The 13,920-nt window shown below is 33.6% G+C and overlaps 1 protein-coding gene across 2 annotated transcripts; it reads left to right on the forward strand.

Annotated features, from left to right (window-relative positions):
• The first annotated feature begins 7,341 nt into the window (after positions 1 to 7,341).
• Positions 7,342 to 13,659, forward strand: LOC113731985 (uncharacterized). 2 transcript variants are annotated; one of them, XM_072080010.1, is made up of 10 exons: positions 7,342 to 7,809; positions 9,571 to 9,672; positions 10,288 to 10,509; positions 10,947 to 11,005; positions 11,086 to 11,177; positions 11,288 to 11,400; positions 11,744 to 11,806; positions 12,238 to 12,314; positions 12,458 to 12,556; positions 13,098 to 13,385. In XM_072080010.1, the coding sequence occupies exons 1-10, from the start codon at positions 7,417 to 7,419 to the stop codon at positions 13,138 to 13,140; spliced, it is 1,263 nt and encodes a 420-aa protein (XP_071936111.1). In that variant the 5' UTR covers positions 7,342 to 7,416; the 3' UTR covers positions 13,141 to 13,385. The 2 variants fall into 2 exon arrangements, with proteins under 2 accessions (XP_071936111.1, XP_071936110.1); XM_072080009.1 differs by having other exon boundaries at positions 7,343 to 7,809; positions 13,326 to 13,659.
• Positions 13,660 to 13,920: the final 261 nt, after the last annotated feature.

Raw genomic sequence — 13,920 nt, forward strand, 5'->3', positions numbered from 1 at the left:
TGAATAGAATCTTATGAAATATACGGTAAATACTATAAATTTTATGCGTAGAGTAGGAAACTGATATTTTAATTGCAACCAATAAACAAAATTGACCATCTAACAATGTTTGAAACCCCAATAAGTTCCTAGAATGGTTGAAAATTACCCGAAATATTGTTTAAAAATTTTAGGAACTTCTAAGGAAATTTATCATGCACACTTTATATGGAGTCTTGTTTTGAAATTTAAAAAATTGAATAGAATCTTATGAAATATATATATAAAATAACATAAACTTTATGCTTAGAATTGAAAAATAATATTTTAATTATGACCAATAAACAAAATTGGCCATCTAACAATGTTTAAAAAACTAATAAGATTCCTAGAATCGTTGAACATTACCAATAGATAAACTTGTAGAGAATTCCAAAGAATCTTATTATGCGCTATTTGGAGCTTTGTTTCAAGATATATTATGTACACTTCTTGTGTCTTGATAGATAAAAGGTGTCTGGGTATATAGTAAAAACTCTAGAATAAATTAATATTATTATTATTGCTTATCTTAAACTATGTATTTTTTTGGCCAATTATGAGCACTCGATGATAGTGACAGATATTACCTAAAAGAGTTCAAGATTCAAATAGGTAATATGTGAGTAAATATTAAGTTAGAAATGTTGTTTACACAACATTTTGTTGACTCGTTATCTTTATCTAGCTGTAATTAATTTTTTGCATCAAACAATTTACAAAATTTTGAATTCTAACCTTTTGACCCCTTAAGTACATTGTATTAATACTCAAATTTATTGTATTAGCGCTCAAGTTTGTCCAAGTCATAAATTTAAGCCAATGTAGATATTCAACAATATATTTAAAGATATTTACCTTTAGAAGAAACAAAGTTTAAATCAAACAATATGAATATTCTTTAATGCATTCCAGTTCATCTTAAATTCTTTCTATGAACAAATTAGTTTAAACATCTTATTCTTATAGAGGAGTGATAACATTTGGGTATCTATGTGCTTGATTCATTTGAGTTTGAACATAATCTCTAATGTAAAGGTTTGAAATGTTATTACTTTTAGAAATTGACTACAAAGATTTAAATATATACTAAATTGGTTGTGAAAACATGAAACCTATATAGATAGTTTATCATCTATTAAAGGTACTTAATGACTAGTTAGAAATTTACAAAATGTGACTAAATGTATTTAATGACAAGCTAGAAATATAGTACAGGTAGGAAAATATGGTTAATTTTTCTTGCCTTACACTAAATGCAGTTCCAATTTTTTTTTTTTTTTTTTTGTCAATCAGATAACATATCATGTAAATATCTATTAAAACCATTTTATGTTCAAAAAGCTATTCTATAGAAAAAATTAAAATAAAAATCATCACATAATAAGTTTAAGTTTGATTTAAAAAATTGCATTTCATTTATAAATGGTTATAAGTGTATTACTTTTAGTTGTAGTAATTAATAGTTATGTAAATAAAGTTAATTATCATAATCAAGAATAATACTAAATCCACACCCCTTCATCCTTGATTTTTACTTTATACAAACTTTAATACTAATACTAATGGGAAAAGTCGTAAATACTTATTTTATAAGTCATTAACGCATATTAGATGTGAATGTAGAATGATAAAGTATGGATTTAGTCCTTTTCTTGATAATCAAGCTATTAATTACAACAAAATATATGAAATATCAAGTTAATCAGGACCATTCAGTTCTAATATTTCCTTGATATTAAATTCAAAGTCCTATTTAGGCATACTACATGAATCATTATGGCTAGATTTAGACATATCAATTGCCACATTTTTTAAAAAACACCAATTCTTGTTATAATAAATAGGCAAAAAAAATAATAAGTTAGTTAAACTTTCTTTTAAGGTCATTTATGTTATGATGTTTTAAAATTCCAACTAAAAAAATCTTCTTTTACTTTATCTCAATGCCCAAGAAAGTAGAACATCAAATCTTCTAATAGAAGCATTTATTTGAATACATTTTTGAGAATATGAATAATTAAATTGAAGACTTATTAATTAAATATATTTTTTACAATAAAGAATCTGTGCAGTGGTAAGAGATTAAAATTCTTTGAAAACTAAAGTCATTAGACATAGGATATAGTCTTAATAAATAAGTCCTTAAAACTTCAAGGAAGTGAAAGAAAAAAAAATTCTAAAACAATCCTCCAAATTAAGTGTACAATGTAAAATTTCTCAAATTTATGGCGACCACTTCATTATAAGACCTCCTATTGGTTCTTTGCTTTATGCATAAAAAATGAGATATCTGAAGATTTACAATTTTATGATATATTGCGTAAATAATCTAAAATATATCTCTCTCATGGTTCAATTATTAATACACTAAAGGTGTGACAAACAAGTACCCATTTTCTTCTTTCTTTATGTTGGACAATATGAATCACTAAATGGAAGGAAAGAGTTCAAGTATAAGAAAGTATGACATATCTTAATTATATGTATAAAATGTATTAATAAAATTGAAACCACATAGCACATTATATAACAAATTATCTATGAACTATAATAATACTTGTACATAAAGCGAAAATATATGAGAGAATAAATTGCAAAAATACATTATAAAATATGAATATATTGCAAATATTTTGTCTTGATAAGGTATCATATATAGCGAAACAAAATGTTATACAAACTTCAATATTGTAGGAAGTGATTTGCATGAAAATGTGTTATCTATGTATAAATAAATTGTTAAACATAAGAATACTCATATACTCATTGACTTATACATGTGAGATGTCTAAGTTACTCACATAGTATTTTTTTTTTTTTTCCTTTTGAAAATGACTCCTTTTGAGTATGCCGTCACTTTTTTAGCATATCAATATCTTTTTTTTTTTTTTTTTTGTCATCACTGTGGGTATTCGGGTCTACACCCGACTAATCCCACAGCGCTTCAGTAGAGCGGGCCCGACCGATGTTGAAGAAGATAACAACTGGGTTGCTGTCCGGGATCGAACCCAGGTGGAACTCACCTCAGGAGGCTACTTCCACCAGCAGACCAACCCAGCGCGGGCTAGCATATCAATATCACTACACTACTATCATTCTACCACTATTCATACAGTCTACTACCACCACCACCATCAAACCATCACTCTACCAATTTTTATTATTGCCACCACAATTATCAATAACACAAGATCGCAAACCATTTCTATTGCCACCACCATCACTCTATTGCATTCTTACTACTACCACCATTAAGTACACGAAGCATCAAAACATGACTAGCGATATCATCACCTCTACTTTCATGCCTTCTGCTATCATCAATGACTCAACACAACCCATCATGACTTTACAAAAGTGTGAATAATTCATATCAGGTGGTAAGAATAATAAGAGACGGTAAAGGGGTAGGAGGGCGAAGATCCAAGAAAACCAATAGAAAAGAAGAGAAGTGGGAGACAAAGAGAAAGAGATAGATATAGTTGAAACCCAAAAACGAAGTTATTAGTTGAGTATGCTGCAATTAAATGGAGAATTGAATGAGTAAATTTAGATATTTATTTGTTTCCCATTAGTTTCACATTATATAATTCACATAGAATAGCTTTATTTTGATCATAATATGTTTCCGAATGGTAAATTTATGAATAAGAGAGGTACAAGTTATCTAAGGTTTAAGATTTCAAGTCTATAAAATTTTTCTCATTTAACATATATTTTTTTAGTGCCTATGGAGGGCATAAGACATTAGCTATTTCTGTATTAATAGTAATAAGACATCATTAGTTTTATGTGATTACAAAGAATTTTCATTTTAAGGTTCTTCATTTAAATAGATAAATAGACACATTTAAAACTCTTGTTAGTAATACATGGCCATAAGAATACTAGTAGATCTGTAAAATTTTATCTTGTAAGTTATATTATTTAGGATTTACTTTTTTTTTGAAGAAATATTTAGGATTTACTTGTTAACAAGTTTGAGATCTTAGTATCATAAATGACGCCTTGAGTTCACAGGTTAGTCCAATCATTTAGTCTTTGCATGTTTTAGAGGTGATCTCTATCGAACGTGGCACTTAGTCTTGAACAGACACTTAGGTCTTATTTGATAATCCAATTTAACACTTAAACTTAATGGATTCAGATTTTAACATGTTCAAACATGTTTGATAACTAAAAATTAAATATCTAAATTAATTAAGTGGCACTGAATTTTATTCACTTATCATTGAATATGATATATACCCAAATATATTAGATTTAATACTTAACAATTCAATAACTTAATGGATTTAGATTTTAAATTTCAGATTTCAGATTTTAGTTTTTAGACTTCAGTTTTATCAAACTCACCATTAGTCTCGAAGATTTTAGAGATGATCTCTGTTTGAATGTGGTACTTAGTCCCACACAACACTTAATTCCTTGCATTGTTTAGTGCAATTGAAACCACGCAAAAAGTTGCACTCTCTTGCGTAATTGAAACCACACAATATTTACTGTGATACTAATTGTAATGCCCCAAGTTCATGGGTTGGTCCAAATAACTTTTGCATGGAATTATAAAATTCAAAATTATTACCCCAAGTTACTAAGTTGCCCATAGGCCTAGATTCTTATACAATTCCTTTCCTTGCCATATTTTTGACGTGGGACTGAGGCCCTCATATCATACACAAAGTATTCTTATTCTTTAACCTAATTATAATATCTTGATAAACAAGTTTGATATTGGATTAATTTACATATGGATGGCAAAAGCAAGAAACTTAAAAACATGCAGATTATATATATATACATAATAATAAGAGGATAACCATTCAAACAAATTTAAGAAGGACCTTTTCAAACCAAATCTACTAAAGTTTAAAAAATCCAAATGAATTTCACCATTTTTTTGCGCAAGCAATATTTATGACAAATAATTTTTCCCATTAAACAAACAGTCCAAAATTTTCTTAAACAACAATCAACGTCCAATCAACAATCAACAATTAACATGTATCAAATGTGAGGCTAAATTTAGATCCTATATTATTCAAGAATTTGCAATGAACAAATAACCTTTGCTAACAATTTAACCACATGTAGCCATGGATATTAGATTTTGCAAATACAGTTAAAAGATGTAAGAAGGTTTCTATGATTATTCACGAGTATCATGCATTCCACAATCAATTTTTTAGATTCATGCAATAACACCTGAGAAAATATTGCAATAGAAAACTCATATTTTTTTTAATGTATCAGGTAAACATCAAAAACTGAAGAAAGAGAAAAAGAAAACTGACATACTTGTGCTTCATATACTAAAATATGGAGCACAAGCATCCGAACCAACATTTTTTAATATTAAAATCTCAGATCTATTATTGCCAGAAAGCTCAAGAGGACTCCAATTATACTTGTAACACATTGGAAATGATTCTTCACTTATTGCTCATTAAAATTCTCTTAAATATAAATCAATTATTGACTTAAATGAACATACCTCTCTAAAACAACCACACCAAAATACAAAACAAAATCATCCACACCAAGAGTCTTGAGTATTAAGAGTTTTTTTTTAACCAATCAACTTGCAGCATTAAGAGCCTCCATTAAGGCACTCAGAAAAAGAACCTAACAACTACAGGCAAAAAGGAAAAGTGCCACAATTATACTTGTAAGTGGTTGCAATGCTAATTTTTCATCTACTATATATTAAAACTACCTTAAACATGACTCAATTACTAAATTCACTGAGTCCTGTTGGTTACAGAAGCTGAGTTGCATATTTGAGGATTCACAATATTTTGCAATCTAATGGATTTTCTGTTTGTATTAATGCTAAAGTTATCTGTTCTCGATTGCCACTTCCTCGCCCCACTTCTCCCTGACTACCACCTCTTCTCTTCATTTCCCTTCCCCCTGTTTCTCTCATCTTTTCCTTGATTTGTTGTTTCATTCCTCTCCCATTTTTTTTCCGCTGTTCCCCCTTCTCCGCAGCCAAACATGACCCTTTCCCTCCTCCTCATCCCCCTCTTCTTTCTTTCTCCTCTTTTTCTCGCCACTTCCTCCTTCCTTGTGGCTAGACATAGCACTCTAATCATGGGGAAGTGGGAGAGCAATAACAAAATATAAGAAGAGGGAATGAAGGAAAGATCAAGTAAAAGGAAGAAGGCGGAAGTGGGAAGAAGTCATGGTAATTGGGGGAGGAAAGAGGATGAGAAATGGGGGAAGAAGGGTGACAGGGAAGCGATAGGAGGGACGGAAATAGTAGGAGTGGTGGTGGTGGAGCAAGCAAAATCTATGGGTCTAGGTTTTGTTTTCCTATAAAAATTTTACTCAAATTGGGACTTGAACTTGGTAATGATAAAGGCACCATAGATTTGCAATACAATTGGGGTTTTTATGATATTTGAGAAATTTAATTTTGAAATCATGTTTGTATATGCTGCTGGTGGTACTGAGTAGTGATAGTGAACTGGAGGTGTTAATTAGTGATGAAAATTGTATGAAGATGGCAGTGATGGGTGGCAGAGATGGCCACTTTCTGGCAACTGGAGAACAAATTTGACCCTACTAATTTTAATTATCAAAATGTTGATGTGAACCATTTCTTTGCCCATTTGAAATGCCATAACATTGAAAAAAAAAAAAAAAAAAAGCAAGAAAAGTATACTACCAAACCATCAAGAAAAAGAATGATACAGATAAAAGTAAGGAAGAAAAGAGAGGAAAATGGAAAGAAAAGGAATTAAAAAACTATAAGTTTTTGGTTTGGTCAACAATTGAAAGGAAAGGAACCAGAAAAATTTTGGATATGTTTGGATTGTGCTTTTCTACAGAAAAATTTATCATTTTTTTGTGAATATTTCTTCTACACAATTTTCAATTATATTTTTATTTCATATATATCGTATCTTCTATAATAAATTTTTTTCCAAAAACTCCCAAAAAAAAAAAACAATCCAAACAGGAAGTCTTTATGCTTTGCCAGTCATTTAGCCAATTTTTGAGCAGTTTCTTTTCTAGTTTAGTCAAGAGAGAGGAGTTCTGTAAATATTTCCAATCGATAAGGGGTCCTTTGACAGCGTTTACTGGAATTTACCCTAAATTTAATGAAACTTGCATTTTAGGAGAGAGTAATTTTCCTGTTACCATTTTGAAAATTTTTCCAATCATATCACTCTTACTCCTTTCACAATGAACTAGTCACAAACCCCGCACACGCCACAATTTTTAACCCAAACAGCATTTGAATAAAATTACATCTTTGTCCTTGCATTCTTTTCTTTCCTATCATAAACTCCCTCATATATATTTGACAAAGAATATATTAGTAGTAATTTTGGATGCTTAATGATCCGAGATATATTTTCAGGTCTGTAGACTTCGCCCCTACCCAGAATGGCTCAATCTCAATACCCGAACGAAACCCTTGTAAACCCAAACACTCCGGCACAACTTTCGGCTGCTTCGGTTCCGGCGACCTCTTCTACCACGGCGTCGCCTCCAGGGGCAGCTGCAGCTGCAGCCTCGGCTATGCCATCAGTGATCGAAGATCCGCCTCGGTCGAACACGTTGAAGCGTCCTCGAGAAGATGACAGTGAGGCGGAAGCCGCCGGTACATCCGTTGATGCTCCGGCACTGAAACGGCGGGTCAAGGTCACTCAGGACGTCCTTTACCGTATAGTGGTGCCGTCGAGGCAGATTGGGAAGGTTATTGGTAGAGTTGGGCATCGAATTCAGAAGATTCGTGAAGATACCAAAGCAAATATTAAAATAGCGGACGCTATAGCTGTGAGTGCTTAAATTTTGTTGCTTATTCTCTCTTAATTCTCTTAATTTTGTTTTGTAATGCTGAAAAAAAATTTAAAAAAAAAGAGCAATCTTTGTCGTTGTTGTTTTATTAGGGCAATTTAGTGACTTGAAGTTAAACGTAGTAGCAGAACAGAAATGTCTTGTTAGTTTAGGAGTTTGGAATTTGATAATTTTGGTTTTGAGTAGATGATCAATAAGAAAAATCCTTTTAACCATTGATGTCCATAATCGGGCAAAAACGTTGCAAATTGCTTCAGGACGTGGATGTGGGGTTAGAAAGCCTACGTTTTGCAGAGTATATTTAGTTGTAAAAGGCTGGGCTTTTAGAACGCATATTTTCATCTAATTTTCCTTTTTGGTAACTGATATGGAAACCTGGCCAATAGCTTATAAAGCATTTATCAAACGGAGTTTCATTCGTAAATTTGGAGTAATGAAGTAAAATAAAGAAAGATAGTAGAGCAAAGGTCAAATTTTCAAGCATGGCTGTATTGACCTGAGAGGATAATAGCTAGCCATGTGGGATGACTTGTTTGTTAATTACTATTTGAAAGTCACCTAAAGTTAAGACGCTGTTGCGTAGTTAACCTTGAGTTCAGGGAAAAGATGTTGTAAGCTGAAAATCATTAGACAATCCAACCTTTGCGCAGTGCACACATACACATATAATATACATATCACATCTGAACTTGAGCCCATGTAACATAGCCAATTTAGTATTAGGTACTGGATCTTGGCAAACATGTAATGTTTAGTTGAATTAGTAGGAACATGATCAGGAACTTTTCATGTTGAGAGCACCTGGATTTTTTTGGGTAAGAAAGTTTGTAATAAAAAACCTAGGATATTGCTGGGGAGTATTGAAATGATTTTTTGATAGTTGTGCATGGCTTTGGAGGGGATGTTAGATGATCGTAGCAATGTCAGTGTGAAATGATGGCAGATGGTGTAGGTTGGGAAGGATTGTCAGTGTCAGTTGATGAATTTGGCTGCTGACATAGTTTGTGGGAAATGTAGAGTTGCAGTAGCTGATATGGTAGGGGCAGTGTTGGTTGGTTGTGTTTGCATGGTGGCGTGGGAATATAACAATGATGATGTTGGTTTGACTGTTATTTGAGTCCACTATAGTTTGTATTTTTTCTTTTTTTCATTTCTATTCTGCATTTGTTGGAGATGGAGGGTAGTGGGGCAGAAGCTGTGCTGGAGCGGTACATATATTTGTTTGGGGGGGGGGGGGTGGGGGTTTTGTGAATGGGTCCTAGGGAGCAGGAGGAACTGGTAGGACAACTAGATTGACTTTTCCAAAATGTTACAAACTTTGTAGTATGGCTTTTTGTGTGGTGGCTGGTTGGAATGGGAGCAGTCAGTAAAACAAGAAGATTGGCCTTGTATACCAAAAAAAATATATATACAGAAAATTTTCTGTCTCCTAATTTGAAGATATCTTGAGTGTTGTTTAATTGCGTTCTTTTGGCTTAAGTATATGGCAATCATCCCTCTTGTTGAATAATGGATTTCCGAGGTATTTTAATTTTCTCAAGGATTTAGATACTTTTAGAATTGGAAACCCTCAGCAGAAAAAGTTGTTTGTTTTTGCAGTTAGAGTTGTTGTTGGCAGACAAAGAGAAGTGGTGTATTTGTCTCATCATTGCTAATTGATATATTACATCGCATTTATCTGTTTAGTAGTTTCTTCCTTCTCAGAGAATGGAACTTACTTCTAAATTTTGATGTTTGCAGCGGCATGAAGAAAGAGTAATCATCATAAGTTCAAAAGACAGTGACAACATATTTTGTGATGCTGAGATGGCCCTTCATCATATTGTCAATTTGATCCTTAAGGTGATGGCACTTACTTTTTTTTTCAAATGATATCAAGTGTCCATTGTGAACATCTGTCTCCTGAGAAATCCATTACCTCAGATATGTTGTGAATTTCTAAAAAGTTACTGGTCGTCACCTGAGGATTTTCTTTTAATCGGTCTGAGAATCCTTTCTCTATGGTCTGTGTTTGCCTATAGCAATTCCATTCATACCTGCTGTATACAACTTAGGAGCAAAAGTTAGTTGACTCTCCTTAAAAAACTAATTCCAAGAACTTTTAGATATCAATAGATGTAGGACAACTCTGCAACGTGACTTCTCAAACATGTGCAAGAAGCAGTAGAAAAGATTAGGATGCTTGAGAACACTAGATAATCTCTTTAGAAATCTGAAATACTTAATTGTTCTACTGCATTTTTTTTGGGTGCCACAGAGTTTTGGCATGTATATGCTTAATTTTCCCACTTCTTTTCTTTGGGCAACAGATTTTGACCTCTTGTGAGCTTTGTCAGCTTCTACGTGCTTGATTATGGGAATATGTTCAATATATTCTTATTTTTTTGGTTCTTGGTGTGGCAACTTTTGGGTAAGAGAAGTTCATTGATGTGGTAATTTTGATTCTGCATCTGGTAGGATGATGATGTTAATGTTGAGCCACAGAAAGTAGCAGCTGGGCATGTTGCTGCTAATACAATTAGGCTCTTAATTGCTGGTACGCAAGCTGGTGGTTTGATTGGACTGAATGGTCAAAATATTGAGAAACTAAGGAACTCCTCTGGAGCTTCTATTACAGTTCTTGCTCAAAGTCAGTTACCTTTATGTGCATCTGCTCATGAGTCTGATCGAGTGGTGCAGGTAAAAACCAAGTTACTGTGCTGATTTAGTTGAAACTTGAAGTGTCATAATGTGAAATTAACCTTGCTAGAGTGCAAATGACATATTGTCTTCTTCTTCTCTTTGACATCTTTTTTTTCAGTTTAAAATAATGGTCACTAGTCAGACGAAAATCTGTTTTTGAACATAATGAGGGAAATGTAATTTTAGTTTCTTGGTTTGTTTTGAGGAAATAGAACTAATGATTGTTTGCCCATGGTGGCTTGTGGCTTCATTTGACTGCCTATATGAGATGATGTTGAGATGTCTAATTTTACCTGATCTGCAAACCAAGGGGTATTTCTGCAGAAATTGTACGAGTCAATACAAAAAGCCAGAGTTTTAGGGAAAATGATTGCGCGTCATTTGCTTGTTTTCTGTTGAATTTTGAATTTTGCTCCATTACATGTCAAATGTAGGTTTCTGGAGACATTGATACAGTCCTGAAGGCTGTTGTGGAGATTGGATGTCAACTGAGGTATATTACAGCTTTGGTTAATTCCGATCAATTTATCGTCTCACTTTCTTACTTCATACTTATATGTAAAAATTGTGCAGGGATAATCCACCTAAACAAGTAATTTCCATCAATCCATCCTATACTCCCGGCTTCAATCGCCAACCTCATCAATACGTTGATCCAGCTTCAGGTTGCCTAATCTTTTTTGTATTTATATAAAAACTGCTGCATTCTGCTGCTGTATGCAATGTTAATATTTTTCTCATAACGGCATGATCTTTAGGACAACCACTCTTGCAGCTGAATATGTAAATCTGGAGATTATGGTTCCTGAATCAATGGTTGGAGGCTTAATTGGACGGTGTGGTTCCAACATTTCAAGAATCAGAACTGAGTCAGGAGCAACTATTAAGGTATGTTGGCTCTCTCTGTCATCTCTTTTCTTGTATGCAAGAGATCAACTTTTGATTACTGCTCTTGAGGGCTGTCATTTATTTGCACTAGTACCTGAGTTTCATTACACCTTACAAATTAGTGATGTTCAAGCTTCCTGCACGTGGATTAATTTATTTTTTCAAGTGTAGGACTCCCACCTCTGTGGATTTGGTGAATTTGAACTCTATCTCCTCTTCAGATGTGTTAATGAAATGTTATGCGTGTGATACTTGTGATAGAATAGTTGTATACTTTGGGCTTTCGGACCATGTTCAAGTGTGGATCTGAAATCTCCTTCTGCTGTACTTTTTGCTTTGGCAGGTTTATGGTGCAAAGGGTGAACAAACTCAAAGGCAAATTCATTTGGGTGGTAGTGCTCAACAGGTGAACATTGCTCGTCTGTGATATAAGTTTCTGGTTTTTACAGTACTAAGAAAAACAACACCCACCATCCATTCTATGCCCCCTCCCCCCCCCAAAAAACCAAAAAACAAAAAAAAAAAAAGCATCAATAAGGGCTATTTGTGCTTTTTTTGTGGACTGATGTATGAGAATCCATCTTGAAACCTTGTGAAGCAGTGAAATAAATTACCCATGAGAATACGGAAATTTAGTTTGTTAACCCTCTATCAAAATCTATAAGTTGTTAAGCTGTACTAATTGCTGATCCATGTAATCTGATTGAGAGTTGATACCAATTACAGGGGTAGTTCAATGATGTTTATTTTTCTCTCAAAATTTTGTTGTATTTGAAATAGCGAATTTACTTGGATTGATTTAGAAGTCTCTCACTATCTAATTTCTACTCCTCACAGGTTAGCCTAGCAAAGCAGAGAATTGATGAATATGTTTATTCCCAGTTGATGCTACAATCCGGTGTACAGCCATCAATGTAATTTTTATTTTTATTTCGTATAGTCTTCACTTTATCATTTATTTGGGGCCTTCTGGACCTGCAATTGAAATTGGAATCTCTCTTAGAATGACCGTACATCTAACAAGGATGTATGTTTTGTGTTGTCTTGTGTGATGCAGACCTGCTGTGTCCAACACATTGTTCCAAGCAAATAGTTATCTCCAAGCAAATACTTTATTGCAAGGTTATGGACACAATAGTGGACTTTATATAAGCAGGTTAATGTCCTAAAACTCTATGCTAGGACTTGCATGTGCATGCTTTTGGTTCCTTTATGTTTGTGGTTTTTTTAAGTGTGGGCAAGTTTGTAGCTTAACAAGCATAAGCACTTGTGTTCACTTTGTATGGAACTGCAGGCAGGTACCTTGTATTGCAGTGAATATCTATGCTTGTAGACCTAACAATCTCTAATTGTCAAAATTCGTCGTGTCTTGGTGGCAACTGTTGTCACTGTAGGATCTAGGGAAGGCAGATGACTGTTGTTTCTATTGTCATTATTCAATATTACTATACACATGGGTGGAGTTCGAAAGAAAAATTTTGTTAACAATACCTTTTGGATTTATGATTTCTGTGAGGCTTATACGAGAGTTTTTCAGATGTGATTTCGCCAATCTTTCCTAGAAAGCTAGTTTTCTGTACCTGTGCATGATGCTAGCTTTCGATTGCTTTGGGGCAAGCTTCTTTTTTTTTTTGGCTTAATTATAAAATTAAATTCATTGCCAATTGTCTCCTAAAATTTTTTATGCTTATTTTCAGGACAACTATGTGTAATTCTTTTCCTGAATTAGAAAGGAACTGAGCATATCTTCTGATGATTCAATTTAGAACATTCATGAAAGCTTTCCATGTGTTGAGAAGTCAAAGCTAAATCTTCCTATCCTCAATTTCTGTTTTCATACAGAGATTCCAGATCTATATTGTCTTGAACTTACTACCTGTGCTTTTGGAAACTAGAAAATGCTCACCCGCTCTATGGTTTTGCAGTAATCCTGGAACGGCTATGATGCCATCTCACGCTCCAGTATATCCATCAACCACTGCAGACCAGGCGGCTGCTTACTATGGACAGTCATTCCAGGCACCGCCAATATAAGTCCAAAGTGGCGGCGGCGTTAAGTTAGGGACGAGATAACCAGTGTACAAACTTGTGGACTATTGTAGTGTGAACTTATTCGTTATACTGTAATTTTGTAATCTTGTGGTTTGTCTCAAAAGACACGCTTATTAGTGTTTTTTTTTATCTTTTTGATTATTTTCTGCCCAACCCAGAGTTGTCCTTTGGAGATAATAAAAGTTTCTAGTGAATTTTAAAGGTGCATTTTTATAGTGCCTTCTCATATGCATGTTAAATTTGTCTGGTATGAGTTAAGCAGTGTTTTTTTTCACCTCTGCCCTCTCAATTTGTATTGTCCCTTCTCTATTCCTTTTGATTACTTTTGATGGGATATGGAACCTGGTTGGTCGTGCGCATTCACTAGGTAACTGGGTCGGGGAAGTGGATAGAATTGATCTCTTTTGAGGGGAAAAGTGATGGGGTTGCTAGATTCATTAGGTGACCGGGAACCTGGTTGGCAAAAGC

The sequence above is a fragment of the Coffea arabica genome, chromosome 2e, assembly GCF_036785885.1.
Source record: "Coffea arabica cultivar ET-39 chromosome 2e, Coffea Arabica ET-39 HiFi, whole genome shotgun sequence".
NCBI classification, from domain to species: domain Eukaryota; kingdom Viridiplantae; phylum Streptophyta; class Magnoliopsida; order Gentianales; family Rubiaceae; genus Coffea; species Coffea arabica.